At 35.2% G+C, this 12,839-nt stretch overlaps 1 protein-coding gene across 5 annotated transcripts in view; it reads left to right on the top strand.

Moving 5' to 3' along the window:
* The window catches only part of MAP3K7 (mitogen-activated protein kinase kinase kinase 7), a 77,417-nt gene that overhangs the window by 39,750 nt on the left and 24,828 nt on the right, over positions 1 to 12,839 (top strand). For all 5 annotated transcript variants that reach the window (XR_010023619.1, XM_063097203.1, XM_063097202.1 and 2 more), the window contains one exon: positions 4,504 to 4,568. Coding sequence is in view for 4 of the 5 variants with exons in the window: in XM_063097203.1 (XP_062953273.1) it covers positions 4,504 to 4,568 (65 nt within the window). In the remaining variant the exon portion in view is untranslated. The remainder of the gene's footprint in view (positions 1 to 4,503; positions 4,569 to 12,839) is intronic.

Here is a 12,839-nt window from a genome sequence, read left to right as displayed (position 1 = left end):
GGGACATAATTCAATCCACTACACATATATATACACCACTATAAAATGTTTAATTGAAATATTAGTCTTCTGCACTTCCTTCCACTCTGATATAAATTTGGCATACATAGTTTATACCGGCTTGATTGCTATTAAAGAAATGAAATGAATTTCCCAAATGTGATTTGTACAAGTGAAATTTTCCAAATACTGATATTATATTATAAATATATCTTGAGAAAAATAGCTAATTAGAGAGTTTTATAGAATGTTTATATTTAAACAGTTTTCATTAATGCTGTTGTAATATAATTCTGAAATTGTTAGTTTCTTAGTTTAGATAAATTATAATGCTTGATTTTATTTTAAGCACTTGAAATTCTCATTCGTTTTACAGATGAGCATTGTCTCAAAGTGCTTCAATTTGAGAAGCAATTTGAAAACCTTTAAACAGTGTTGCTTTAGTAGTATATGTTTTGTTATTTTTAAGCCTAAATTAATATAGCTTAACATTTGACAGTGATAGAATGCCTTGACCAAAGAGTATTTTCTGTCTTACACACTGTTCTTAAGGATATAATAAAGATGATTGAATATATGTTTTTGAATCAGTCTTTTTGAAATATACAAAACATATTTGCTCAGTTCCCTGAAGAGCCTGAATTTAATTGATGTTTATTGTTTGCAATATCATTCTTAAAGCGAAAAAGAAACCTTAGGTATCCCTATGATTTCAGCCGCACTTAGGTCTCTTAATTGAAAAAAAAAATTAATGTGATTTCACTTTTAATTTCGGTCAAGGACATTTAGCTCTATTGTATACTAGTTTTTTTACCAAGAGCATAAAAGTAGTAAAGTAGAATAAGTAGAATATGGAAAGGCCCAAACATATTTAAGAGAAAAATGGATGGGAGGTTAGGTTTCTAATACTTACATGTTGTTGCCCTCCTCTAATAGTTTCAAATATCCTAGGTATTGGACCGTCCCGTGGCTCACTCGGGAGAGCATGGTGCTGACAACACCAAGTCAAGGGTTAATATTGCCTGACCAGTCATCTTTTAAAACAAAAAAACCAATATCCTAGGTATTGACAAACAGATTGTGGGGAGGTCTTTGTGGAATGCTAGACAACTGGAGACAGAGATGTATTCAGGGACACCGGGGCACTATTTTGCTCTCTTGACCAAGATGAAAATATCACGTTTTAATGCTATATTTGGTTCAAGAGCTAGTAGATACTAATGTTTGTAAACATTACTTTAATTGGATGTATGTAAATTATTAAATATTTTTCCCTAAATACTGCAGCACCGAGATGAAGAGACAGAAAGAATTGAGTTGTTCTAGATTTGGCAAGCTTCTTTCTTGTACACATAGTGTCATTAGCAGTTGTAAAGCTTTGATGAGGCATACTTGGGACCAAGGGGATCCATACTAAGATGTACTGTACTAGTTTCTGTCATGTATAGCCACCTCACTTTAAATAAAATTCTCTGTTTGTGGCTAATTAAACAGAGAGGTTAATCTAACCTTACAATGGATATTTAGGTAGTTTCTCCACTATATTGGAGTCTACCAAGATCACTTTTTGTAATCTAAAAAAATCACAGTCTAATGTAATAAAGTTGGTTTATTAGAAAGCAAAACTTATCAATAATTGCTTTCCTTTGACAGGAGAACAGAAAACCCCACCTGAAGAGCTTTTCTAAGGAAAGAGCCAGGATTTGTTGAAATTAGTAAAGGAATATGAAATTTGTGGCAAGCTAAATGAAGACACATATTTACAAATTACATATTCAGTTTACCACAAAACAGTAATATAATACTGCACTGTGTGTATCATACTATACAGATTTTTTAAAATCTTGGATATTTTACACATGAAGAGAACAGTGTCCTACAATTTCTAATATTCAAAACTTATGAATCTCAAAATTTCTAACATTATGGTAAGAAGTGTCTCCAGGAAAATGTGTTGATTTTTACATGAAAAGAATAGAGTCTTCAGGAAGTTTGAAAAGTAGAAAAATAAGAGTAGTTAAAATAAGGAAAGCTACGAACGTATTTAAAAATATAAGAAAAACCACAAGAAAGAGTGACTGGGACCTAAGCTAGCAGTCTCTGGAAGAACTCTGTGATATCTTTCAAATACCAGTTCAGGAAATTAGTTGTATTTAAAAGAGCAGCTTTTTTGAAGAGGTGGATTCTGTCTTTATGACATTACTGTACAAAGGACTGAATTGACTTACAAGCTGCTATTCTTACTCCTTTTCTATTTTGGGGGAGGGAGGAGGGATTCAGGATGGGCTGGCAGTGTATTTCTTTTGTTGCTCTTACTTAAAGAGTTATTCTAAAAAGAATTGATTTGTTCTCTGTCATAAATCATGAAAGTTCCAGAATTTATTACAGAATGAAGTACTCAGGACATCATATGCAGGCTTCAGATTCCTTGATCAGGTATCTGTTTACATCATGTTACACTTGTTTCTACTATTTTTTGTTACAGTACTATGTATAATATAGGTGTGCGGATATCAAAGAACTACAAAAAAATGTAAAGTGAGTGAGTTTCTAAATTAGTATTCAGTTGCAAAGCAATTCAGGATCAATCTAAATTTACTGAGAACACACCCAGTAATTTTCATTTGCAATAGTAGGGAACTGGTTTTTTGTTTGTTTGTTTTATGTATATACACGTTTCTAAATTATGACTTAAAAACTTAATATTGGAGCAACAGGTATTTGTTGATTGCAGTCCTCTTTTGCTGTGTCTAATCTATTTTCCAGATGGTTTCTTCCATGGTTATGCTAATTAAAATGCATTGCCTAATATTGCTTGCTTTGACTAATGCTGTAGCTTGAAGATTTCTCATTTTATGGCATTTTGTAACTGTAACCTCTTCCTTACCCTACTTCCTTAAGAGTTTTCACTTACTTTTCTACTGCCCCCACCCCCCACCTAAATTTGAGTTCAGTTTTTCTTGTTACTGCAATGTGATGTAACAGTTTTTAGATACATGTGGTGGGTGGTTCCTCAGATTCACCAATGTTGCTGTGTTGCTAATCTGAAAAGAGAATTCCAGACACTTTCTCAAGCTTGTCTCATCTCTGCTAATTTTAGAATGAGTATGTTGAATGAAATGTGCCTAAAATTGCTTATTAGTCATGGTGGTGGGGATCCTTTTTGTCCTCGGGAAACAGGGATAGTTAAAAGTATTCACAAAAGTATCTTTGTCTGATTCAATAAATGCAGTTTGTTGTTGTTTTAATTTGTAAAGGAAAATTGGAACTTTTTGGAATAAAATGAAATTTGAAGTAAATTTGAATTCATATTATGCAAAGGATTCTAAAACATGGCCTAAAATGGAAAAAAGTGATGATGTCTTACACTTTCAAGGGTGTGTATAAATTTCAGTTTTTAATATTCATTACACATTATTGCATTAAACATTATTCTATTGTAAGATCTTTTTAGTTTATAATAAATTTTATGCAAAATAATGGTGCTAAATTTTATTGCTGATTGGTTTAGCATAAGATTTCTGTACTTAGGATTATGGAAATATAAAATTTTAAGAGTGAATTCTGTCTGCTAATCCAGTCACAACTATTAGAGTGAATGTTCTGAGTGCTCCCCACTAGTTAGTAAATTACATAATACAGCTTTGACAGTCAAAAGAATTTCGAGTATTGTGTCAGCTGTTACTTATAGTATTTTGGTGTTTCCTTTTAGACAGCTGATATCTCATCTTAGAAGATATTGTATAAACAACCCTATTCCCAAATAAAAGTGCTGAGTGAAGCTATTGCTTAATTCATTACAATTGCTAAAGACTTGTCTAAACTACTTTTTTTATTAAATTATTATTAGCATAGAAGTTTCTGAAGCAGAGTTAACACAGTAGCTCATTTCAGCAAGCTATATATTTGAGAATAGAGTGAGAGTCATTCATCTCTAGCAGGAAATTAAGAGTTGTTTTTCAAAAAATAATAAATTCTGACAGAGACCAGTGGGATTAAGTATGACTCAGTATAGAAAATTTAAGCCTAAGCATTTTTTTAGGTGCTAAAATGAACAAGGTTATTGCTACCGGTTAAAGGCTGTTATGTCTTACAACCTGCTAGCTGTCTTGCTGTAAAAACTGTAACGTAAGGCCCTTGAAATAGATGCGTCATCAGCCCCAGCCCCCAGGCATTCATCTATTTAAACACATGACAGAAAATGGTGGAAGAGAGTTCACCAGTTATTCATGTGGTAGGAGTGGTTATTGTATTAGGACATACTACATTGTAGGCCAGCAGCTTTTGAGTTAAAACATTGCAGCTGTTTCTCTTCCTTTCCTTACGTCTTTCTCTCTCTCTCTCTCTTTTTTTTCCCCTACAATAAACTCACATATTCTTTTTCCCACAAACATTTTTTGTAGATCTCAGGAGCAACAAATTCCAGCTTCCAACTGTAACAGTTTTATCCTTATTGTCTGTTTGAATAGATTTCAGTATTTTTCTTTTTTTATTTTTCAAAAGGCAACGGGCAGCCAAGACGTAGATCCATCCAAGACTTGACTGTAACTGGAACAGAACCTGGTCAGGTAAGACTTAACATTTGAGTTCTGTTTTTGAAGAATAATGCTAAGTAAAAAATCAAGAATTAACTGTTATATATTCTGCAGAATTAGTTTTATGAGTTAACCTGTCATAAAGAAGTTCATTGGCACTTGAACATAAATATTTGGGGGGAAAAAAGCATTATTAATTTAAATTGAAGGGTAATTTATGAAAGTAGGTTGATTAGATTGCATGGGAAAGTAAATTGTTCAATAGCACTGTATGTATGTTATATGGTTTTTATATATGTTTTAAAGAGGAAGTATTCAATTTTGTAATTTAACAGTTTGTCATTATATTGTCCTCTAAAGAGATTCATTAGTGTTGTCTCCTTTTTTAGTGATGAGGGGAATAAATATTTCCTCAATAAGTTTCCACTCTTCTTGGGACACATAGAACAGTGACATACCTGGAGAACTCTGACATCTTTTAATTTGGCATATCCTCGGGATTTATATTTTTGTGAAATATCCTTATGACAATATTTACTAAGCAGATGCATAAATTCTGAAAGGCTTCTATCCCAGTTGTTAAGGTTTTTTATTCATTATTTTTATATTTCTGGATACTCCTCTAAACTCCCATTGTCTCTTTATCACAGCTTCTTTGTAGATGATCCAGATGGTGCTATAATTTAAGCCATTACTGTCTAGTATGGAGTTTTAACCAACCAGAAGTATAAGTAGCTCCGTCATTGCTTTTTCTCTGTTATTCAGATTAATTCACTTTACATATATAATTTACATCATATTCTATAAAATTAATAAGGACCGATTATGAGGTGTTTATTTTCAGTTGTGCTGAAATTCATGAGTATATCATGCATTTGAAATAATAAAATTATTACATCATGGTCCATGTTCATGTAAAATTTTAGCATTATATATTACAAACAATGTGATTTAATTTATGGTAATATATATTTCATCCTAGAAAGATGTTTTATTTTTATAGCCTACTTTTAATTACTTTTTTTCCATGAACTTTTAGAAGTACCCTCGTATTTTATGTATATTTGTGTGTATAGGTATTATGAATTGTGAAATAAACATATTTCCAGAAAGAAATGAAGATCAGCGATATTTATCATTTAAATATCTCAAGTGGATTTTAAGTTAGTTAAGTTGATGGCTTTTAAAGGGCTTTCAGAATTTATTAATGACTGCAGAGAATCTCTAAAATTTAAAGTATGTATATATACAGATATATTAATTTATAATATATTTTGTGATATTAGTGACTCTGAATCTTGACTTCACTTATTTAATAGCAGTTTTTTCAGTATATCTGTTTTTTGTGAGATCCCCAGACTTTTGGCTGAAGTTTCCCATTTTCTTCCCCCTCAAATACTTAAAAGTTTTAATCAGCCCATTTGGTAACAGATAGTTCGACATCTGTTATTTCCTTTGATTCCTTAGAGGCTTGATGAGCTCAGCCTTTTAAACTCTGTTTACTATTGCCATTGATATTCCAGTTATGAGAAACTCTAGCCAAGTGTTCTCCTTTTGACTAGGAATGAGAAGCTTGCCCGAAGACTCGTCAGGAGCAGCTACTAGTGCAAGTAATTTTCTCTAGGCTCTAGAGTAAAGGCATTGCTATAGTTCAGGACTGATCTCCCCACACCAAGCCTTACTTATTTCCTCACAAGTTCTGTATTTTGGGGATTATGATTGTTACCCTTTTAATTCACAATACCTTCAGGTAGTAAAACATTGGAACTGAGGTAGACATTGGAACTATGGTTGTGGGACAGTCATTGCATGAATTGTCATAGACAACTCCAAAAGATTTGGGGTGAGAGAGTTTGATATGGCAGTAAAACCTGTTCTAAAACAGGTGATGTATAACCATTATATAGCCAGTTTTTAAAATTGATCCACTAATTTAAGATGACTTAAGTATTATAACCTTAAAGTGCCTAATGTCCAGTTTGGGATGAGAATGGAAAACAGTAATCCTAATGTACTGTGAAAACATTTTCTTCTGAAAAGTGTTTGATAAATGACCATTAAATCTTTTAAATCACTATAAAGATAATATTCATTATTCGAAGTTAAGTATTCACAGTGCAGATTTTCAAAATTTGAAGGTATAATTTCTGTCAAAATCTGACTAAAAAGTGATTAAGCAGATGCTTGGATTTGATATCCACCCTCCCCTTACCCATCCCACCCCGAACATGGAAATTGATAGAGAGCATAAAGAATAGAATCTGGCCCACCTAGTAAAATCATCAGAGGAAGAGAGAGAACTTACTAGTAAAGTTTAATGTTACATTTCTTAGAGGAAAGTGAACTGATTGGAGTTTGTACTTTGGCTCTTGACTTGAGACATAATCTTAATAAAATCACTTAGACTTTTCATCTGTAACTAAAATTAAATTGGTTGTTTTATACTGTCATTTCTATTGAGAGGATTAGTGAATGAAGCTAGGTTCTTAATTAATAATAATGGTTGTTACATGTGTAAAAGATTTTATTCTTACAACATACAACTAACTTTTAAACATGATTTTTAATTAATTCAGGAAGCTTATTAAGCACACATAATAAATTTGCCTCCTATAGTCTTTGAAAAGATACTAAGAAAGGAAAAAGCAGCCTCTGACATCCAGGAACTGATCTCACATAAAGAGGCCTCAGTGTTAGAAGCCAGCCTGGCTTTCACAGCTAGACTATGTTGTTGTCCTATTGGACATAAACAGTCTCTCAGAACACCATCAGACAAGGTTATGCTGAGACCATGATAAAATGAGATGGAACAAAACCACTTTACAATGTTGTCTAAGCACAGACAAAAACAAGATCACTGTGCCACCCACAAAATAACCAAATAGCGCCCTCTCTCGGCTAAATGAGTGACTACTGTTTCTTTACCAATTACAACTTTATCCTCTTTGTAGAATTGCCTCTGCTTTCTGGCAGCCCCCAATCTGGAGTGAAACTCCCCAAAAGCACTCAGTCAAAACCCAAATCCTGTAATAGATTCTTTTCTAAAACACTTACTGAGATATCCCAAGGTGCCCTAAGGTGAGTGCTCTCCTTCATTGCAGTTAATATTAAACTCAACTCTTTCCACTACCAGTGTGTTCCTGGTGGTCTTTGGCTAGAGAGTATTGGTAATACCAGTAAAGCCCAGCCCCCCAAGGAGCTTAGTAGAGCAGATTAGACTTATGCCCAAATCAATTAGAGATCTACAGTAATAACAGCTGCCATTTGTTATGCACTGACTTTGTGCCAGGCAGGCCCTTGGTATATATTAGCTAAATCTTAACCCTATAAAGTTGATACTTTTTATTTTCCTCATTTACAGATTGATAAACTGAGGATTAGAGAAATTTACCTAAATCTCTTACTTCCCTTACACTGCCAGTGATTGTTATAACCAGGTTTTGAATCCAGATTTGTCTCCAAAATGCACAGACTCTTCACTCTATCATTCTGTCTTGTATATAAAACTAGAGGTGATTCATTCTGATGTAACCCTAGGTCTCTTAAATTTTAAGTGTTTTGGCTTCGGATAATAAATTTCACCTTGATAATATGTTTCTATAGATGACTATACAAGTTTATTTTTATACATCTGGGTAAGCATTTCTATGTTTCGCTGAAATTATACATTCTTGTGTATGCCTGCATACCCCTTCTGGAATTACATCCAGTACAGATTTACATTCAAGGTTTCTCTTGGAAGGGGCTTCAGTCAATGAAAATTACAACTATAAGATGATGCAATTATGACAATTTTAAGAACTAGATGTACTGCACTTCTATACAGACTTTATAATCTACTTTTACTAGTCAAGTATGTGACTTTGGGCATGTTGCTTAATTCCCCTGAGCTTCAGTAACCTAATCTGCAAATGGGGGCCATAATACCCACCCCTTGAAGATCTTCATCACATGTTTATTACCAGGCACACAGTAATTACTAATCCATGTTGTATGCCTGCCTCTCCCTTAGTGTGCCTCCCAGAACTCTTGATACCACTTCCTTGCTCTCACAGAAATTACTGTCCAGAAATAACACAAAAATAGCGCTTGGAAAGAAGTAAAATCCACCAGCATTCTGTTCTTTGTATATCATAAGAAAAACTTACATCAAGGATTACAGAAATTATTTGCCTTAAAGTCCTTTTATTACATATCTAGAGATACTATACATTATTGTTTGTTTAAGGGATATGATTTATTACACTATTTTTGTTCATCTTCAACCTGTACCACCTTTAGTATAAATAAAATTTTTGTTAAAGCTCTAAATCAGAAACTTACGTAATAGTTTTAAATAATTTCTGGTTCATGTTATACCTTTCTACTGGAGAAGAGATAACTTTCTATCAGAGAAGACCCTGTGAGAATAATCAAATTGTAAAATTTTCTTGTAAAGAACTGCAGCGAAGCCACAATTAGATTGAGCCTATACCTTCAAATTAGAAAGAATGTTTTCGATACACCCTGTCATGTATTGATTTAATTGAATTATCTGTGACAGCCATAAGGAAAAAGTTTCCATGTAAATCCACATTACCAACTTATACCCATTTTTTTTATTGAATTATAATTGATTATACATATTTTTGGGATTCAGTGTTGACATATGTTGATCAAATCAATATTACTAGTATGTATATTGTTACAAATTGTACTTATTCCTTATGCCCCTTGTCCAATCTCTCCCTGTCCCCCTCTTCCTCCCCGCTCTCACCACTGATAACCCTAGGTTTCTTCTCTCCCTCTGAAAGAGTAATGGTTATTCTATTGATTTATTGCTTAGATGATCTGTCCAATGCTGAAAGGTATGTTCAGGTCCCCCGATATTATCATAGAGCAGATGTTTCTTCTGTCACTCTAGAATGGGCTTTGTGGAGAGAGACATCCTATTCTTTTCTTTGGTCTCTGCTGGTGACTCTCCTTGTGTCAGTGCACTCCAGTGTGTGGCGGACCAATTGCATAATGGTTGTGATGTCTACCCACTTTTTCAGCAGCCATAGTTACTGTGGTGGCTGTGGTGGGCCACCCACATGGAGGTGATGTTTTTGGCATGCTCCTTGGCACTGGCAGTGTGCCTGGATGTGGGCTAGGGGTCCGGTCCAGCTCCATGCCCCAGGCCCCCAGACAGGGCCCCGAGGCTCCAGCAGTGTGCCTGGATGTGGGTGAAGGGTCCAGTCCTCAGCTCCAAGCCTCAGGTCCCCAGGCGGGCCCCGAGGTGCTGGTGGTGTATGTGGTTGTGGGCAGGTGGTCCAGCCCCTGGCTTCATGCCTCAGGTTCCCTGGCAGGCACGAGATGCTGGTAGTATGCCTGGGCCCGAACTAATTTTTTGTCCTTTGCTTACTTCTAAAATGGGGTAACTTCCTTTGGGAACCAGTACTTGAGCTCTGTGGTTGAGCTAAATTGCTGCTCTGCTACTGTTTCCCTAGGGAAGACTTTTTGTGCAGCTCAGGGTTTAATGGTTGACCTTATAGGTACTTCCGGCTCTCCAGAGACCAGGTGCACCTGGATTGTGTAGAAACTCTGATCTGGGCCTGAGTCTTTTCCCGAGTGCGCCACGGCTCGGCCCTTTTTAAATTTTTTTTTTTTTCTTTTTTTTTGTCTTTTTCGTGACCGCCACTCAGCCAGTGAGTGCACCGGCCATTTCCATATAGGATCCGAACCCGCAGCGGGAGCGTTACCGCGCTCCCGGCGCCGCACTCTCTGGGCCTGAGTCTTTTCATCAAACTGTGCCCTGTGCAATTCTGCATTCCCAACCAGTCTCCTCTGAGTGGTCCTGTGCTGATTGGGAGGTGGATCGTCTGTCCTTGCTGTGTCCCAGTGTTCTCCCGGTGGGCCCATCTCCCCCACCACCTGTCCTCCAAACACTTCCCATGAGACGGGCCCTGCATCGGTCCCTTGCGATGACTCACCAGCCTCTGAATGGCTCCCGTTTTTCAGTTGTTCTAGCTCCTTGCTCCTGCGTGGGTCCGCAGGAACCCTATTAGTGGTCATGCTGTCCTGGGGGCCACCAAGGCCCTCTTCTCCCCTGCCGCCTCCAAGGAACTCCATCCAAAGTGTACAGCTGTGGCTTCTGCCAGCTCCTGCTCCATGTGCTCAGCAGTTCCAGCCTTAAAGCAGCTGTAGCATTAAACACTCTGAGCAGATTTTCTTTCTCTCATCGTGGCTTCTCCCCCTTCATGAACTCCATAGGTCTCTCCTCCTCTTCCCCTGAGCTCCAGCGGCCTCAGCTTGGCTGTTGTTACATTTTTATAGTTGTGAATTGGTTGATTTATGTGAGAGAGTGACACTGGGGACCACCTATTCCGCCATCTTGACCAGAACTTAGACCCATTTTTAAAAGTATTTATATTATTTAAATGTTACATCAGCAGGAATATCATATAAGTCAGCATTTAATCTCTATGTTTTGTGCTTGTATAATTTTAGCAACTAAGATTTCCAAGGGTTTTAAATAACTTTTAAATGTCAGTCTAAATAGTAGCACTGGGCATAGATTCTTGGCTTATAAAAATATTTTCCCAGTCTTTCAGGTGAGACATAAAAAGCTGATCTTTATTTTGTTTGTAAAATAGCTCTCAATTCCTTTTTATAAATGTGGGGATAAAGTTCTGGTCAAAGACCAAGTCTCATTCATGTCTGCTGATGGCAATTTGCCCCTGTGGTTTAAATTTGGCTTAGTATTCTTTTGCTGCCTTAAATTGCCGTGTGGCATTTCTGTACTCTTATAACCACTTCCATATCCAATCCTTGTGATAAGTTAGGTTTATCTCTCCTAAACTTTGCTGTTTATTTAGGAATAGAATAAAGTAATTGTGAATTCTTAAAGGAAGGAGCAACCTAAGTGAGTTTTAATTGTTGAGAGCATTTATGGCCATCAGAATTTTACCAGTGACTTTTTAAAAATAGCTACTATAAAATAAGATTTTTGTAGGCAGTTGCATAACATAAATTTATAACATTAATTTAGCCACAAGCTAGTTTGACTTTTTTTTTCTTAATTGTCAGGTATTACCCGTTCCTCTTATTTACACCTTATATTTTTAGATATTCAAAAAATATAATTGTGGCTTGTTTTTAAATATTTTTTTTTATACATACATTTCAGCATATTGTGTTATTCATTAAGATACACATTTCTTGAAATATGAAGATTTATTTATTGAATTTATGGATTTAAATTTAACTCATATCTTTTCTTGGAGCTTTAAAGAAAGACCAGTTTTGAAACTTGAACTGAAAATATTAACCTTATCTTTTAGTTTCATGGCTATAGGAAATCATAAGTGGAGCAAACAAGCATGCACATGTGGTGCTAAGAGTTTCTTGGAAAGTAGAAAGTGAAAAGAAATAAATATCTAGCAAAGAATTCTCTTGGGAAAGATTTATACTTAAGGAGCACTATAATTCATATTAGGTCCAAATAGGCTTATTTGTTTTAATACTGCAAATGTTTAGTGGCCCTTTTTTTTCTAATATACTAAATCCATTCTTATATTTTGTAAACCTAATTCTTGCTTGTACTGTATCTTGTTTGATTTCTCATAAATGATGTTGATTCTCACGTGTCAGAAATTTATTTCTCTCTCCAACTATAATATTAAAAATTAGCATAATTACACTGATTCTGAACCGGTCTGCCACTTTGAAGAAAAATTGCTTTTGATTTACAATAGAAATTATTACTATGGGCAAATCAGTCTACTCTTCTTAAGTCATCAAGACTTGCTTTCAGTCAAAGAAGGTTAAAAGGACTTGGGAATAATTTCATAATATCTGTGCTTGCTCTACCAACAGTAATAGTATCCTAAGAGTAAGTTATGCATTTCATCACTGGTTCTCTTTGGTGTATGTTCTTATTCTTTTTACTTACCAAAGGTAAATAAGCTTAAGCACCAGTCTTATATCTGAATGCCAACAGCTTTCGTTATCATCTTATTCAGTGAGTGTTTATTATGTAGTTATTGTGTACTCAGCATTTTCCTAGATCCTGGGGAGTATAATATAAAAGTATACATGGTCTCTGCTCTTAAGAGATTATAATACTTTTGAGGAACCAAAACTTTGAGAGTAATATAAAACATTTCAGGGTCAAGTTTAAGTTTAGGTAGGAACTAACTATAAATACAGCCCAAATTCAAAGAAAAAAAAAATCATCGTGATAGGGTTTAGTCACTGAACATGCTTTATAAAAGAACTGTGATTTTGAACAAGGAAGGGAATTGTTAGGTGCCACAGTCTACTCATATATTCCCATCTTATAAC

Source organism: Cynocephalus volans, chromosome 5 (genome assembly GCF_027409185.1).
Source record: "Cynocephalus volans isolate mCynVol1 chromosome 5, mCynVol1.pri, whole genome shotgun sequence".
NCBI classification, from domain to species: Eukaryota; Metazoa; Chordata; class Mammalia; order Dermoptera; family Cynocephalidae; genus Cynocephalus; species Cynocephalus volans.
Note: the sequence above shows the minus strand (reverse complement) of the source record. Positions and strands in the feature narration are given on the sequence as shown.